Raw genomic sequence first — 15,292 nt, 5'->3', positions numbered from 1 at the left:
GCACCACGCAGAAGGCAGGACCTGATGGAGACTTGATGGAGTTTAATGGGATGACAAGGCTTGGCCTAGAGTGTTGCCTTCTTTGGTGTGGCCCAGCATGCAACAGCACCCTCCCTGCTGCCAGCTGGAATGCCACCATGACTCACTTGGACTCACCATGGCATCTCCAAACAAGACATTGGAATTTGTAAACTGTCCCCACTCCAGGGGCTGAATTCATGCCTTGTCACCTAAGTCTCAAGGACAGGGATGCTTTAGAGCAGTGCTTTCCAAAGAGTAACGTGCACGCAAATCCCCTGGGGACCTACTGAATACAAATTCTGATTCTGAAGGTCTGGGTGGAGCTGAGATGTCTCATTTCTAAACAAGTTCCAGGGGATGTCAATGCTGCCAATCCGGGGACCACACTCTGAGTGGCAAGACCTGAAAACATTCACCAAAGTGAGTGAAATTTAACCTGCACTTCTCCTTCCCAAGGGAGGATGACTGGCTCCACCATCTAGTGCTCACTCAGCAAGCAGTTGTTGAGCCCAGGAACTGAGATAATGGTAACACCATTGAAGGAAATCGTGAAGTCAGATACAGGAACTGTTTTAGGAGAAATAATAATAATAATAACTTTTGCTTGAATGTCTGACCTGTTCTATGATCTTGTTTGATACTTACATTTGGAAGGTAGGTATTATTAATCTTCATTAATTTCATAGTGGAATTAGGTTCAAAAAGGTGAAGTGATTTTCCCTGAGGTGTTATTGCTGGCTGGAAAATGAACCTGGTCTATTACACTCCAAAATCTATCTGATCCCACTGTGAAGCTATTCCTTGTTTTGGAGAGTGGGGAATTAGGGTTAAGTAGATTCAACATAGTGGTTCTCAACCTTGCCTGCATATTAGAATCACCAAGAACAATTTAAAACCCCCCACACCCCAAACTCATTACAATAGACTCCTAGGGGAGAGATGCTCTATCCACAATTTTTACAGCTCTCCAGATAGTTCCAATGTTCAGACAAGCCTAAGAATCACTGAGTTAGCCCAACTCTTCTCCTAAGAAGTGAGCAATTGAGAAGCCAATAAATGAAATGGCAACCTTGTCAGAACTAGTATCTCTCCATTCCTTCTCCAGGACTCTTTCCAATAAACTGGCTGAACATAACATGCTGTAGCGAGATGAAGCAGAATGGTAAAGAAAGTAGGATGCAGAAATTTGCCAGGGGAAAATACATAAGGAGCCGAGAATCCAAGCCAACACTGGAGGCAACACACATTTAGGAGCTGAGGAGAAGATTCCAAAAGAGAATTTCACCAAACTAAAATCCTTAACATCAAGAGCAACACTTCTTCATTTAGGAGTCCTCCTGTGCTTGGCATCTCTTACACAATGGATGGATGAGTGAATGGAGGGAATGAGAAAGGTGGTGTAGCTCTAATGGACAAGAAAGTTCAGAAGCCAAGTTGAGTAGGAAACGGGTGTCATACTGGGATTCAGGAAAGGGATGGTAACAGGAGAGATGTCTTTACCCAGTGTGAATCTACCGAAGTAAGGAGTACAAAAGTGAATGGCCTCCATGAGGAAGCCATATTGTAAGGTTTTCTGATTAGGATGATTTTTAAATAATAGGATGGAATACACCAAGTAGAGAAATAAATGGAACAATCTGTTTGAAGCAAAAAAAAAAAAAAAAATGCTTCAGACTACTCTAGCGACCATAATACACCATCTCTTGCCATAATCAAGAGGAAAGGTCAGAGGCCCTACCATCTCCTCAAAGAGAAATCTCAGATAAACAGAACAAAGCTCTGGGTACTACACTGACCGACCACTGGGATGCCCCTGGGTAACTCTTCATCCTTCACGACTGTCACACATGTTAATTTAAAGTGAATTTCTCCTTTTTTTTTTTGAGATGGAGTCTTGCTCTGTCACCCAGGCTGGAGTGCAGTGGTGGGATCTCGACTCACTGCAACCTCCGCCTCCCAGGTTCATGCCATTCTCCTGCCTCAGCCTCCCGAGTAGCTGAGACTACAGGTGCCTGCTACTACACCTGGCTAATTTTTTTGTATTTTTAGTAGAGATGGGGTTTCACCACGTTAGCCAGGATGGTCTCGATCTCCTGACCTTGTGATCCACCCGCCTTGGCCTCCCAAAGTGCTGGGATTATAGGCGTGAGTCACATGAATTTCTCCTTTTTAAACATTGAGGATAAAAAGCTATTGAGGACCAAGTGTGGTCCTCGCCCATAATCCCAGCAATTTTGGAGGCTGAGGTGGGAGAGTTGCTTGAGGCCAGGAGTTCAAGATTAGCCTGGGCAACCTAGCAAGACCCCTTGATTGCAAAAAAATAAAAATAAAAATAAAGCTATTGAGCAATTGGTTGTGAGACTTACATGGCAGTCAAGTCTCACGGAGGTTCTTTTGACCCCAGGTTTTATAAAAATGTGAGTCAGAAGGAGCCAAAATGCTAAGTGACGTTGGGCATTAGAAGTCCACACAGGGATATTGTTTTACACATCATATCACGATGTGTGTTTAAGTTTCTGCCTGGAATTTTCTATCTCACTCAGCAATGTTTAATTCATTGTCCATGTTGATGTGGGTTTGATTATGAGATCACAAACACTTGTCTTCAAAGATGACCTCTCCTGAACCATGCCTTAGGTACTCTTCTGTGTGCAGGAAGGACATTTCCTCACCCATCCTTGCTCCCCTGGCCTGCTTTCAGACGTCCACTGACACTTTGGGACTGGCTGGCTGATGTGCCAGTGTGTCATGCTGCTGGGGGCTAGAGAGCTAAGTGACCTACCCAGGAATAAACTCTTTGACTTCACTCACATCAGCACATCTCAGCCACAATGGGCCACAGGACAAAACTAAATATTAGCCCGCAATTTAAACATGTCCCTTGGTCCAGGTGTTGGGAGAAAATAATCAGCAACCTCAGCTGAGTGAGAAAAAGACGGCAAGTAGGGAAAATGGATAAACAATGGGAAACCTGTCTCTCTGTCTATGCCCTACTGCTTCCCACATTGCTATTTCTCCAGGACCCAGAATTGACACCTCAGTTGGGAGAAGGCTCCACTGGTCCCAAGAAGCTGAATTAAAACCTGGCTTCTTGCAGTAGCAGTAACAGAAACAAAGTCAATGCAAACACTTCTCCAACTAAGAGTTACAACAGTGTTCAGAGTTGCCATCTTTTGTTTAAAAGCAGGGGTTTGTGATTAATCAGGAACCCTGCTTTTAGTTCTATCATCATTTATTCATCTGAATTTTGAATGAGAAATGGAAAATGTTGTATTTTTCCAATGCTATACAGAAAGGATAATGGTGCTGTAATGCCTAGCTGATTTTTTTTTTAAGTACTAATAAGAGATGTCGCATCCAAAATAAATAAATAAAGTCTTCACTACTGGGTTTTAATTTTGCTTTTCAAGAAAACTTGGAGTCAGGTTTATTCTTTAACAACAGGATACCATGTTAGAGCTACAGATTTTCCCCTCTATGTCTGTAGCATCCCTACAAACTACATTTCTTAGGCCAATGCTATTACAGTTGCTAAGGCTGTGCTCAGTTAAATCATAATACTTCAGTTTACCAGCTCAAGAAGTTGAGGATGCAGTGTGGTCTAGTTTCAAGTCAACTGATGGGACAGGTCATTGAATAGTTTGCCCAGTTTGCCCTTACATTTCTTCTGCCTTTGCCCCACATCCCAGCCTCAGTGATACCAAGAGAAAATAAAGTAGAGGCCAGGGGAATGGGAGGAGGTGTCAGGGCCAAGGGACTTTGAATCACTCTCCAGCTCTTGGCCACCAATTGGTGTAAGACAGGGAAACAGTAACGGGGAGGATTCCTAACAACCCCCAAAAGTCATTAAATCACGCTGAGCAGACAAAACTGTGCAGCTGGCAGATACTCAGTCTCCAGTTGAGACAAATGATGAGGAAGGGGCCTGAGCCAGCTGCCACCTCCCCAGTTGCAGAGAGCAGATACACTTTAACACACCTGCCCCATCCCAGCCAGGCCCCTGGTGGGTAACTCAGATCCTGATCTACGCATGGGCAGTTTAATGTTACACACAATTTTCACCTCAAGGGTATGTAATTGGAAAGCACCCACACTCAGGAATTCTACAAGTCATTCTCAAGCTTCTCTGTCCCCTCACCCTCAACAAAGAGAATGGCAAGGACTGCAAGTCTGGAACAGAACATTCCTGTGCAGTGTGTTTTGAGCCCACTGGTGTTTTGGTTTGGTACATCTTCAGACAAAAAGGTAGGAGATCGATCTGGGTGCCCAGCGAGTCCCATTCGCAATGGTGATGCCAGGCCATCCCACCTCCTCTTCCTGGCCCAATTATCACACCGAGCTCAACTTCCTGAGCTTGCGGCCAGCTTCCCCGTATCTTTCACAGTGAGAGAACAATCCGATCCGTGTGGTTTACCCTCAGCTGAGGGCCTAAGGAAATGCGGCCATGCCAGTCCCCACCCCTCATTTTTCCCAACACTTTACTCTCTTTCTCATCTGAGCCTAAAAAGATTGAAAAGATTCTCCTACCTGTTTCCCTATTGTTCCTCATTGGGAAATGACTTTTTTGTTAATCTTGAAGAAGCAAAAGGCGCAAGCCTGGGAGGGTGGATGATGCCCCACGTAGTTTAGTGGATGGGATTTGGCACGCTCACCACCATGGCCCTGGTTTGATTCCTGGTCAGGGAAGCCTTTCTTCCTGCCAGGAGTGGTGGCTCATGCCTGTAATCCCAGCACTTTGGGAGGCTGAGGCGGACGGATCACTTGAGGTCAGGAGTTTGAGACCAGCCTGGCCAACATGGTGAAACCCTGTCTCTACTAAAAATACAAAATTAGCCGGGCATGGTGGTGCATGCCTATAATCTCAGCTACTCGGGAGGCTGAGGCAGGAGAATCCCTTGAACCTGGGAGGTGGAGTTTGCAGTGAGCTAAGATTACACCACTGCACTCCAGCCTGGGCAACAGAGCAAGACTCTATCTTTAAAACAAAAAAAGAAGAAGAAGAAACAAAAGCTAGCTTCTCAGTGTTCAAAAAAAAAAAAAAAAAAAAAAATGAAAATTTTTAAAAGCTAAAGGTATTGCTAGACAATATGGCTCCTTGCACAGACACACTAGCACCCTTTTTCTCAAGACATTTTAGTGCCATCTGTAAGAACTTTGTTGCAATAAACACATAAATGTCTAGGACACTAATGGTGACCCCCTTAGGCGTGATGCATTTGTGCAGTGCACAACCTGCACACTCTTACACATTGGCCCATGACACCAGAGACAACATTATGAGCCTTACACTGGTATGATTTTAATTTAAAAGCTGGAAAGGTGACAGGTGGGCATCTGATGAAAGTTGTAGGTAGGGATGGAGACTACCTGGACCCTCTGCTTTGTGAAGGAGGAACAACATCTTTGGATGCTCCAAGCTATTGATCCCCTTTTACTCCTAAAATGGATGGAATAATTTCAGGACTGCATTTAAAGGGAGCTAAAAACTTAGGGACCTCAGTGCCTCCTTTCATCACCCATCATTGTGTTCCCCGAGCAACGGCAGGCGGTGGAGGTTTGAGTGAGACATTTGCACTCTGCGCTGGCTTGGCCCTTGGCTTCACTCTAGGGAATGCCTACCACAAAACGTCCCCTCCAAGTGTCATTCTGGAAGTTTTGGCTCTCGTCTGGCGCCTTTTTGTCTGACTGTTTACCAAACCAAAGAAGTCAGTGGGCTCAGAACACACTGCAAAGGAACATCCTGTTCCACACTTGCAGTCCTTGCCACTCTCCTTGGTGGGGGGTGAGGGGACATAAAAGCATGAGAATGTCTTGTAGAATTCCTCAGTGTGGGCACTACCTAATTACATACTCTTGAGGTGCCAATTATTTGTAATGTTAAACTGCCTATGCGTAGATCAGTATCAAGCAGCAATCAAGTGAAACAGTGCTATAATTTCAGATTAAAACAACACAAATTTAGAAATACCTACGAATGGAAGGTATTGTAGAAAAAAATATGAAAATTGTGTTTTATCCATAGTTGCATTCTCCTTTCTCCATTTTGTCACCTAGTCCTTATGTCCTCTTACGTATATTTGATGAACTGCCTCAAAATCTTTCTGGAAAGAGAGAGGTCCGTTATGAATAAAGAGAGCTACTGGATCCTGACTTCAACATCCCGTACTTTCTGGCTCAGATGGGACTGTGCATCGTAAGGTATATTCAAAAAAATAAAATAAAAGACAGTACCAGACCTGTTGCAGAGCTGGGGGGCATGATTTCATGCCCAGTGAGGAATAGAGATGAAAACTGCTTTAAGTGCACAGAAGCCCACTGGGAAATCCAAATAGATTTGGGCAGAGCATGGGAGGGGGAGGAGAGAGAAAACATCCTAGGGGCAGAAACTCCAAGGAGAAAGTCGTAGAGGAGAGCAGCTTTATGTATGTTCATTTGTGATTGTTCCAGGCAGCGAGATGGAAGGTGCATTCACTTGGTATGGGAACAGAGAGGGGCACCCAAAGAGAAGATGAAAGACCAAAAAAAGGTGTTGGTTTATGTTAGGGCATAAACACTCAGCAAATGACTCTCTGGAAATAATAAAGGAGCTGCTGTAGAAAGAACAGGGAAAAGGTCATTGTATGAAAAATTAGGCTGCTTAAAAGCACCGAGAACACATATATGCATGCAATGAGTACTCAGTTGTCTACAGCAACAGGGTGGCACCAGACCCTGGCATCTCAGGATCCTGCAGTATGAGAATTTGGCAAGCCTTGCATCAGAAAGTTACCTAGTTCACCGTTCTTGAATGAAGTGAATGGTTTCCTCTGTACTCATAACTGCACCCCTTCTGATATCAAAGCAGAGAGCAGCGTGTCCCCTTATTCAAGCCAGGAGGAAGGTTCCATTTGGAAATCCCCAAGGAAAACCAGTGCTGACTGAGAGTGGCAGACATCAGAATGGTGGCACCTCTACATGTTCAGCATGGTGCTTTAAAGATGTCATCCCTCATCACAACATTATAAAGGAAGTAAAGTTACCCCAATTTACACTGAGGAATTTGAGGCTCAGAAACAGTGAGTAACATGCCTAAGGTCATACAGCTTGACAGAGAAAAGCCAGTATTCAAACTCAGGTTTATCTGACTTGGAATTCCATGTGACTTGCGCTGCCTTGTGCATACAATATGGCAAGGCTATATTTCATGACCCCCGCTTAAGGTGTGGCTTTACAAGGACCAGGAAAAAGGCCAGGGAGGGTGGGTGGGTACAGAAGGAGGTGTTTTTTCCAAGAAGACCTGAGACTCACTACACACCCTCAGCCCTGACCAGTGCCACTGAGGCAGAAGGCTGCATGGGTGTCATGTGGAGGCAGCTTCAGGATGAGGTTCATAAATATGCATCATGGCCAAGTTGAGTAAAGGAATTAATGAAAAGCAAACATCCAGGCAGAAGTTGGAAATATTGGACAGCACTAGAGTGGTTAAAAGTACAAAATTTGAAAAAAAAGTATAAAATTTGAGTCAGACTTTGAGCAAGTTATTTAAACTCTGAGCCTCAGTTTGCTCATCTACAAAATGGGGACAATAGTATAATACAGGATTTTTGCGAATGCTCACCCATTTGTGGCAGTTATGATTCTCATTACTATCATTATCATGATTATCTCTATCAGGGACAGTGGCCCATTCACATAAGGAAGTCATGGAGACACTAGTATATTCCTTTCATTCCCAAAACAGGCCACTCACACTGTCTCCTGGTGATTCATTTTTCTCCTTCAGGGAAACCCTAGGAGCTTATTTTCTCCTTATTTTACCAAGGAAAAAATGTTGGAAGGAGAACTGCCTGAACCTCAAAACTCTTATTATAAACCTAGACCTATACACACTCTGCCTGAGCTGCTCAGGAGGCACTTGGAGGACGGATGTCCCAAGCAGACAAGAACCCTGCGGTCTGGCGGGTGTCCAGCGGGTGGAGCCAGAGAGCTCCCAGCCACGGGCCACCTTGCCGAAGGCTGATAAGTATTATCTACACATCCAAGCAGGCGGGAGACCCAGACGAAAGAAGACCTATGACATCTGCATGACTGGTTGCGGGATTATACATATATACATACATTTTAAATTCTGTGCTCATAAAAGTACATATGAGTTAGATTTTTGCTATAACAGAACAAGCCACAAAATTGAAATTTAAAAAGAAGGGATAAGGAGGAGATATTTTAATTCAGTTTTAGATTTCCCTGCTATGGAATGTTTGCCTCCCGACTTTTAAAGAGGCAGCAGAGTATGTCCAAGAATTCTCACCTGGGAAGAGGGATATTCCAGGGAAACACAGACATTTTTGTTTTATCCTCACTGCGAAAAAGGGCAGCTGACTTCAGAAAACAACTTGCATGTACCTTGTCTTCCCCACCCTCCCAACAGCCCCTCAGACCCTTGCTGGAGTCTTACATCTGTGTGGAAGTTGTGTCAAGTCTAAGAAAATTTCACCCCAGGAGCAGTCGCTTAGCTTCCGAGTCCACACAGCAGCAACCTGCCCCATGGTTTTTAGTTTGACACTGTGTTGATCCTTTCCAGTTGTAAATATTTCCAAAAATAGGAGTAGGGGCCAGAGGAAACAGAAGAAAAAGATGTATTTTTGTAGGATTATTGCTGGTCAAAGACCTTGGAATGCTGTGGAAACAGTGGCAAAGCAGTTGGCACCATGTCAAGAACAGAGAGAGGGACATCAGTGACTGAAGCCAGGGGACCAGTTCCTTAGTGTTGCTTTGGCATTGATGCCTGAAGTGGGAGGAGAAAGCCGAGCCTACAAACACACAGAGCAGAGCGGGGCTCTGGGTACATAACTGTTAGGTGCCTCCCTTCAGCACCATCTCCTGAGAAGCACTCTCCCTTGTTGTGGAGCCAGGCAAATCTTTATCAGCCACTGCCTTCTGCTGCCGGGAAGCCAGCTAGAGTGGTGTAAGTACCCATCCTCATTTCTATTCATTTCCAACTATTCATCATTTGGGGCTTGTCTTCACAGTTCTAAGTCTTGCTCTTTTTCTTTTTCTTTAGAAGAAAATGCTTTATATCACTAGAATTGATGAGAAGCAGCAAAATCAGAGTTCTGGTAGAATAGAAAGCAATTTACCAAAGCCACGGCTTCTTCCTGGAAGCTCAAAGGCATGCCTTTATTCGTGATTTCTGAAGCGAGGTGCATGTAGCACCTTGTTGATGTGGAAGCAGGTTTGCAGCGAAGTGTCCACCCAATGTGCTCAATGAGTCTGAGTTAATCAACACCATTAGGAGTTTCAGGCTGTGTTCTTGAAATCATAATTCAGGCTGTGTTCTTGAAATAAGTTTGAGACAAGTGTCTATGCGACTCAAAAGAAAAAAGTGGGCCACTGGGAATGGCCCTTTCCAGTGATGGATTTATGTACTCCTCTGCATGTGCTGTCATGCTGAAGGGAATGTTCTTGTGAACCCATCGGGAGAATGAGTCAGTCACAACCGAAGCCACGAATTTGGCAGCTTCCTTGCAGCTGCCCTCTCTGGTGTCTGCAATCAAGACTTCTGGGAGTAGTGTTTTCTGAGGAGGGAAGAGTTTTAATCAGGATACAGGAATATCTGACAGCATTTTCTTTGTTTCCAATTACAGCTTTAAAGAAAATTGGGCATCTCCTGCTACTTAAATTCAAAAACTACATAAAATAAAGATTATAGTAAGTACCAAATAAGTGTCAATGCTGAAAGTCTCTTTACTATGCTAGAGCATGCGTGTTTAAATGTTTTCTTCTATATCCATATCCAATACTTCATATTTTTAAAATAGCTGAAGCATGGAAAATTGAAGACTTCAGGTCTCTCCAACTGCACAAATTTCTAGTACGTGCTGGCAATAGAATGTATTTCATTTTGTGTAATAAAATAGAGGATATTAGTTGAATTGAAATCTTGATATTGCCTTGTATTAAAAATGCTAAGCACTGCTTCATTTTACTAGTGACCAGGGATATGAAAAGTGCTTTTTGACTTCTGCTGGAAAGCTCTTCAGGTGCAGCTTCCGGGATATTCTTGGGATGTTAACTTCAGCATACACAAGCCTTGCTGTGGATGTGTCAGCTTTGAGGCACAGGGAGACATTTGTCAGAGAGTAACCGCTTCTGACACGAGCATAGAGTGAAACGGGGGATAGCAGAGCCCTTTGTGGTTGTTCAACCCCCACCTCAAGATTAGTTCAAAGTGACCGTGAAGACAGTCTGTGCCCACCGCGTCGCTGAGTCCTAGCCCCCACTGCATACTCTAGCACACAGAAACTGCTGCTTCATTTGTTTGTCGACCTGAACAGAACCTTGGGTGGCATTAATGTGCCTGGCTCGACTGAAAAATTGAGAACCAGAGCTGACTTATTCCGTAAGACCCACTCTGCCTGCCACGTGCTGAGTGAATCTGGATGGTGCCCACTCTGAACCTCGGTTTTCTCTTATATAAAATGAAGGTTTGAACTATGTAGTCTCTAAAATCCTATCTAGCTCTCAAATTTCCCTATCTCTTGGTTCTAGGAAAATATTGATGTGGAGCTCAAGGAAGGGGTTCTCCAAGGTGTGTGATATTGGTGGTAGGGGAAAGGCAGGTGCCAGGCAGGGGCAGAAGGGCGAAGGCGTCTACACTGAGAGAATGTGACAACCCCTGCTTGTCTCTTTTTTCATTCTTCATTCTTTCTTATTTCTTTGTTTTTAGCTTTATATAACATGAGATCCCTACCACTGGGTTTCTTAACCATTTGTTCTTTATCAAATAAAAATATTCATAATGCAACATGCAGGCACATCAGTGTGGTGCAGAACTAGCCAGCTAGTTCACCATAGGTAAATACACACACATGCATGTACATACACAATTTTTACCTGAGACATGTCAGAAGTATTTCCCAAAACTGGATTTTTCCGAGTCACTCTGGTAAAGGGTAGGTTTTCAGGTTTCAGGCCAAGTCAGTAGAAGAAAGTAAAAATAGAATAAACAACAGGGGGAGAAAGAGAGAAATACCACACACACAACTGTTTTGGAACTTCTGGAAAAAGAGTGATATTCTTGGATGCAATGGAAGTTTTAAAAAGGAAAAAGAATATTTATAAAAAGCTGCCACACTTGTGGAATTCAACTAAAAACTGTTTATTATTAACAAAGTGATGTTCAAAATTTAAGAGTTCTTGGCCTGGCATGATGACTTATGCCTATAATCCCAGTGCTTTGGGAGGCTGAGGTGGGAGGATCGCTTCAGGCCATGAATTCAAAACCAGCCTGGACAATACAATGAGACTTTGTCTCTGCAAAAAGGAAAATAAAATAAAATAAAATAAATTGGATGTGGTAGCACAGAAAAAGAACAACAAAAAACACCATTTAAGAGTCTCTTAAAGCAGGCTTGTGAATGCATACAAAGCGTGGCTATTATCTTACTACAGAAAACAGAGCCCACATCATGTATCCTTCTCACATTTCATAAACAAGGCCAGGGGAACCTGCTGTGGGACAACCTGTTGCTTTGGTGTTGGTCCTCAAGATGCAGCCCTCACAATCTGCCCCCAAACATGCCAGAACATGAACCCCCTCCTCCCCCTCTGGAAGAGGCGGCTTCAGATCCAACAGCAGAGACACGCAGCAGAACAAAATCTGGTCATTGGTCCCTGTGTAGGATGACTTCCCTTTTTTTTTTTTTTTTAAGCAAAGTAAATGAACATTGAATTTCCATAGTCAGCTGGTTGTGTCTCCGCCCACTGAGAGCACTTCGGTGAAAGCAAAGTCCTCCTTCTCTGTTAGAGGTCTCCCGTGTGGGGGTCACATCTTCCCTCACCAGGAACCCACTGGGCACACTCCAGCCCCGCTCAGCTTGCCTTTTGCGTGGTCGTTAGAGCTAGGGCACACGTCATGCTGATTCACATATTTTTGCCCTTTGTCATGTATTGAGAAAAAATAAGGATGAATGGACGGTCTTTGACTGGCGGCGCTGGTGATGCCCGTCATGGTCCTGTTTGGAAGGACCCTTTTGGAGCTAAAGCTGGCGAAGCAGCGCACAGAGGCATCACCCGGCTAAACTCGGCCCTGGCAGATGGGTCACAGGAACAGGTACGCTTGCTTCGTGCAGCCTCTGGCTCGGGGGGCCTGGGAGCCTGCTCCAAAGTCTGCTGTATCTTTTCTGGGCAGATCCTGGGAATTGGGTTTGGCTGTGAGCTGAGTCAAAGGCACAGGGATCTTGGTCCAAAAAGTCCGACAGTGCTCACCTTGATTTAGAGACTGGACCATTGAGCCGAGTTTTGACAGCCAAGGAAAAGCTGGGGGAGAAGTCACCTGGAGTTTTCCATGTACCCTGCGTCTATTTTATTAGAGTGCCTTTTATTTATTGCCCCTTCTTCTTAGTTGAAATTAATGGCCTACTTCACTGGGGCTAAGATGTTTGAATATCAGCAGAAGGTCCTGGCTCCATAGCCTTGCCTTGTCTTTCCAGTTAGGATGTGTGGACTCTTAAAGTTCCCTAAGAAATGCAAATATTCTAGCATGGCAAAATTCTAGGGCAAACTACAACTGTAAGTTATGGATTTCTCCTAAGTGGTGCTCACTCCTGACTTCTGGAGCAAGTAGTCAGGGCTCCTAGGGGTTCCAGAAGGGTTAAGCAGTTCAGAATAAATGGTTCCTGGGGACTCCAAAATAGCAGCAACTGTCTGCTCAGGTCATGAGAAGACCCCTCTCTGCAGAACATCCTAGCCCTACAACCCATCCCAATTATGTTGAAATTAGTTTCACAAATGGCAATAAGTCTCCTATATGTTGGGCTGTCGATTTGGAGAAAACTAGTTTAATCTTTACTTAACTTTGGGTGGCTCAACAGGAGACTCAGGCCATTCAGGTTCTCAATCACGTCTAGCCAGTTATATGATCAGGTTTCAAATCTGTATCTCCAAAATCTGAGGTGATGGGATATTTCAAGCCCTCTAGAACAAATATATGCTGAGAATTTTGAGAACATGCATTTGTTTATTCTGAAGTAGCCCATGTTCCTGCTTTGGGAGTTGATGGAAAATGCTGCTTGTTTTCAGTTGATGCCGCCACCTTAGGGTTTTATAGATTCAGCTCCAGAAACTCAAGGCAGTTATATCTTTGGGCTGCTTGTCCTTGCCTGAGCTGAAGCCTGATGCCTCCCATAAGTTGGTATGGCTTTGAAAATGGGTCACTGCAGTATTTCTTTGGTCATGTCTTATGTGGCTGTGGCTTCAACATTCCACAATTATGCGTTCCAGGGTCTGATGATTTTGGCATTTCCCTGCTTCCCAATTGACCTGGCTGTGCTGCTGACTGTTCTTGCACACTCAAGGTGGTTTTGCCATTGGCTTCCTCCCTCAGCCTGCCTCTGGGATTATGCCACTGGTATTCTTTTGTATCTACCATCAGCACAATGAAATCATTTTTGTCTTCAAGGTACCAAATTCTGGTGATATTGGTGCTTTCTTGCAGATACTTATCATGACAAGTGAATGGTCCCATAGTGAACACAGTCATGGTTATAGTGTTCATATGTTCCAGAGACATGTTTCCTATAATTATGCCCTGTACATTTTTCTATCATACAATCCTTAGATTACAACTCTTTGGTTTTCAACAGCTTTGTCCAATTCCATCTTTCCCAGTTTCTCTATCTTGGTGAAATATCCTTCTTGCCTGGTTTTACACATTTAAATAACAAATTCCAAAAGTAAAGAGTATCTGAGACAGTCACACGACATAAGGACAAATTCAAGCAATCTTGGACTTGCAGAGGGTTGACATGAGGCCATGTCAACTCACACAATTTTTAAACATTCTTCCCTTTCAATATTTTAAAAACAAAACTTTTTTGTAAAATAAAAATTTTAAAAGGCTACCTGTCTTGGCAAGTAGCTGATCAGCCCGCATTCGTGAGCAGGCCATTCTATAACCTGATTTCTTACTCCTTAAATGACAGCATGGAGCTAACGCACTTAATTTTAGCTCTTTCTACATGATTTGACTCATTCTGTTGACATTAACTGTTTTTCAGTCTTCTCAACTAGACTGAGCTGCTTAAGTGCAGGAAATACATGCTCAGTAAATGTTTATTGGACCAGACACTGAACCTTATGAAATTAAAGACCAGAACCTTTCCATGGTAGCATTAGAGACACTGATGGCAAAGGTACAGTGGGATTTGGGTTTGGATAATAAGCTCTGTGGTGGTGTTTCAGGAGGAAAACGGTGCTCTCTTAGTTCTATGGAACACAGTGGTCCAGATCTTCTACTGTAACCAGGCCCAAGGCTGGCTAATGCAGAGGGTTCTGCCTTAGGGATACTTATAAGCTCTGTCCTTCCTTCAAGGAGCCAGAGGAAGAGACGGCCATGGAGGACAGCCCCACTATGGTTAGAGTGGACAGGGGTGAGAACCAGGTTTCACCATGTCAAGGGAGAAGGTGCTTCCCCAAAGCTCTTGGCTACATCACCGGCGATATGAAAGAACTTGCCAACTGGCTTAAAGGTATTTATCCTTTCATCTTTTGGAGAGGTAGGAGAAGTAGCTTTGGGGGAAATGGTTTCCTGGTACTTCTACTTCTATCTTTAGTCATATTCTCCAACTTTTTATAGATCTCTTTACTCACCATATTTTTTTTACTTTTTATCTTTTAACCTGCAAACCTCTCCACCTTTTTTTTTTTTCTTATGGAGAGAGTAGCCAGGGCCCAGCTCATATTAGAAGACACCTGGCTTCACCTTGTAGTTTCAGTACTTAAAACTTAAATTTTACTATTGGTAATTAATTCCTTTGGCTTCAGAGTTTGTGCCTATAAGCATGATAAATAAGTGCATTAGATGCTTTCAGGAGCTTAGATTCTAGGAGGAGCAGTGTGGGTCGAACATACAGTAAACAGACGCTTTCAGGGATCTGGGTGCCACTAAAGTGACAATGGGTTCAGAGAGAAATATTAAAGAAATATCAAAAATGTTTCACTTCCAGGAGGTTTTGCCGATTTTGCTCAGGGTGGGCCTGTGGTTGAGGAGTATCACTTGGCTGCTTTGTTAGCTCTGCTTTACCTCATCCCTTCCAGACAAACCTGTGGTGCTCCAGTTCATTGACTGGATTCTTCGGGGCATATCCCAAGTGGTGTTCGTCAACAACCCCATCAGTGGAATCCTGATTCTGGTGGGACTTCTTTTTCAGAACCCCTGGTGGGCTCTCACTGGCTGGCTGGGAACAGTGGTCTCCACTCTGATGGCCCTCTTGCTCAGCCAGGACAGGTAGGT

At 43.9% G+C, this 15,292-nt stretch overlaps 1 protein-coding gene across 8 annotated transcripts in view; it reads left to right on the top strand.

Moving 5' to 3' along the window:
- The first annotated feature begins 8,842 nt into the window (after window positions 1-8,842).
- Window positions 8,843-15,292, top strand: part of SLC14A1 (solute carrier family 14 member 1 (Kidd blood group)) — a 30,000-nt gene continuing 23,550 nt past the window's right edge. For 6 of the 8 annotated variants that reach the window (XM_033177863.1, XM_033177859.1, XM_033177861.1 and 3 more), the window contains exons 1-5: window positions 8,843-8,965; window positions 9,645-9,708; window positions 11,955-12,112; window positions 14,372-14,528; window positions 15,097-15,286. In XM_033177863.1, coding sequence (XP_033033754.1) covers window positions 11,966-12,112; window positions 14,372-14,528; window positions 15,097-15,286 — 494 coding nt within the window. In that variant the 5' untranslated portion in view covers window positions 8,843-8,965; window positions 9,645-9,708; window positions 11,955-11,965. The remainder of the gene's footprint in view (window positions 8,966-9,644; window positions 9,709-11,954; window positions 12,113-14,371; window positions 14,529-15,096; window positions 15,287-15,292) is intronic. The other 2 variants (XM_033177864.1, XM_033177865.1) reach the window with 2 other exon arrangements.

This window comes from Trachypithecus francoisi, unplaced genomic scaffold (genome assembly GCF_009764315.1).
Source record: "Trachypithecus francoisi isolate TF-2019V2 unplaced genomic scaffold, Tfra_2.0 Lachesis_group19, whole genome shotgun sequence".
Lineage (NCBI taxonomy): Eukaryota > Metazoa > Chordata > Mammalia > Primates > Cercopithecidae > Trachypithecus > Trachypithecus francoisi.
Note: the sequence above shows the minus strand (reverse complement) of the source record. Positions and strands in the feature narration are given on the sequence as shown.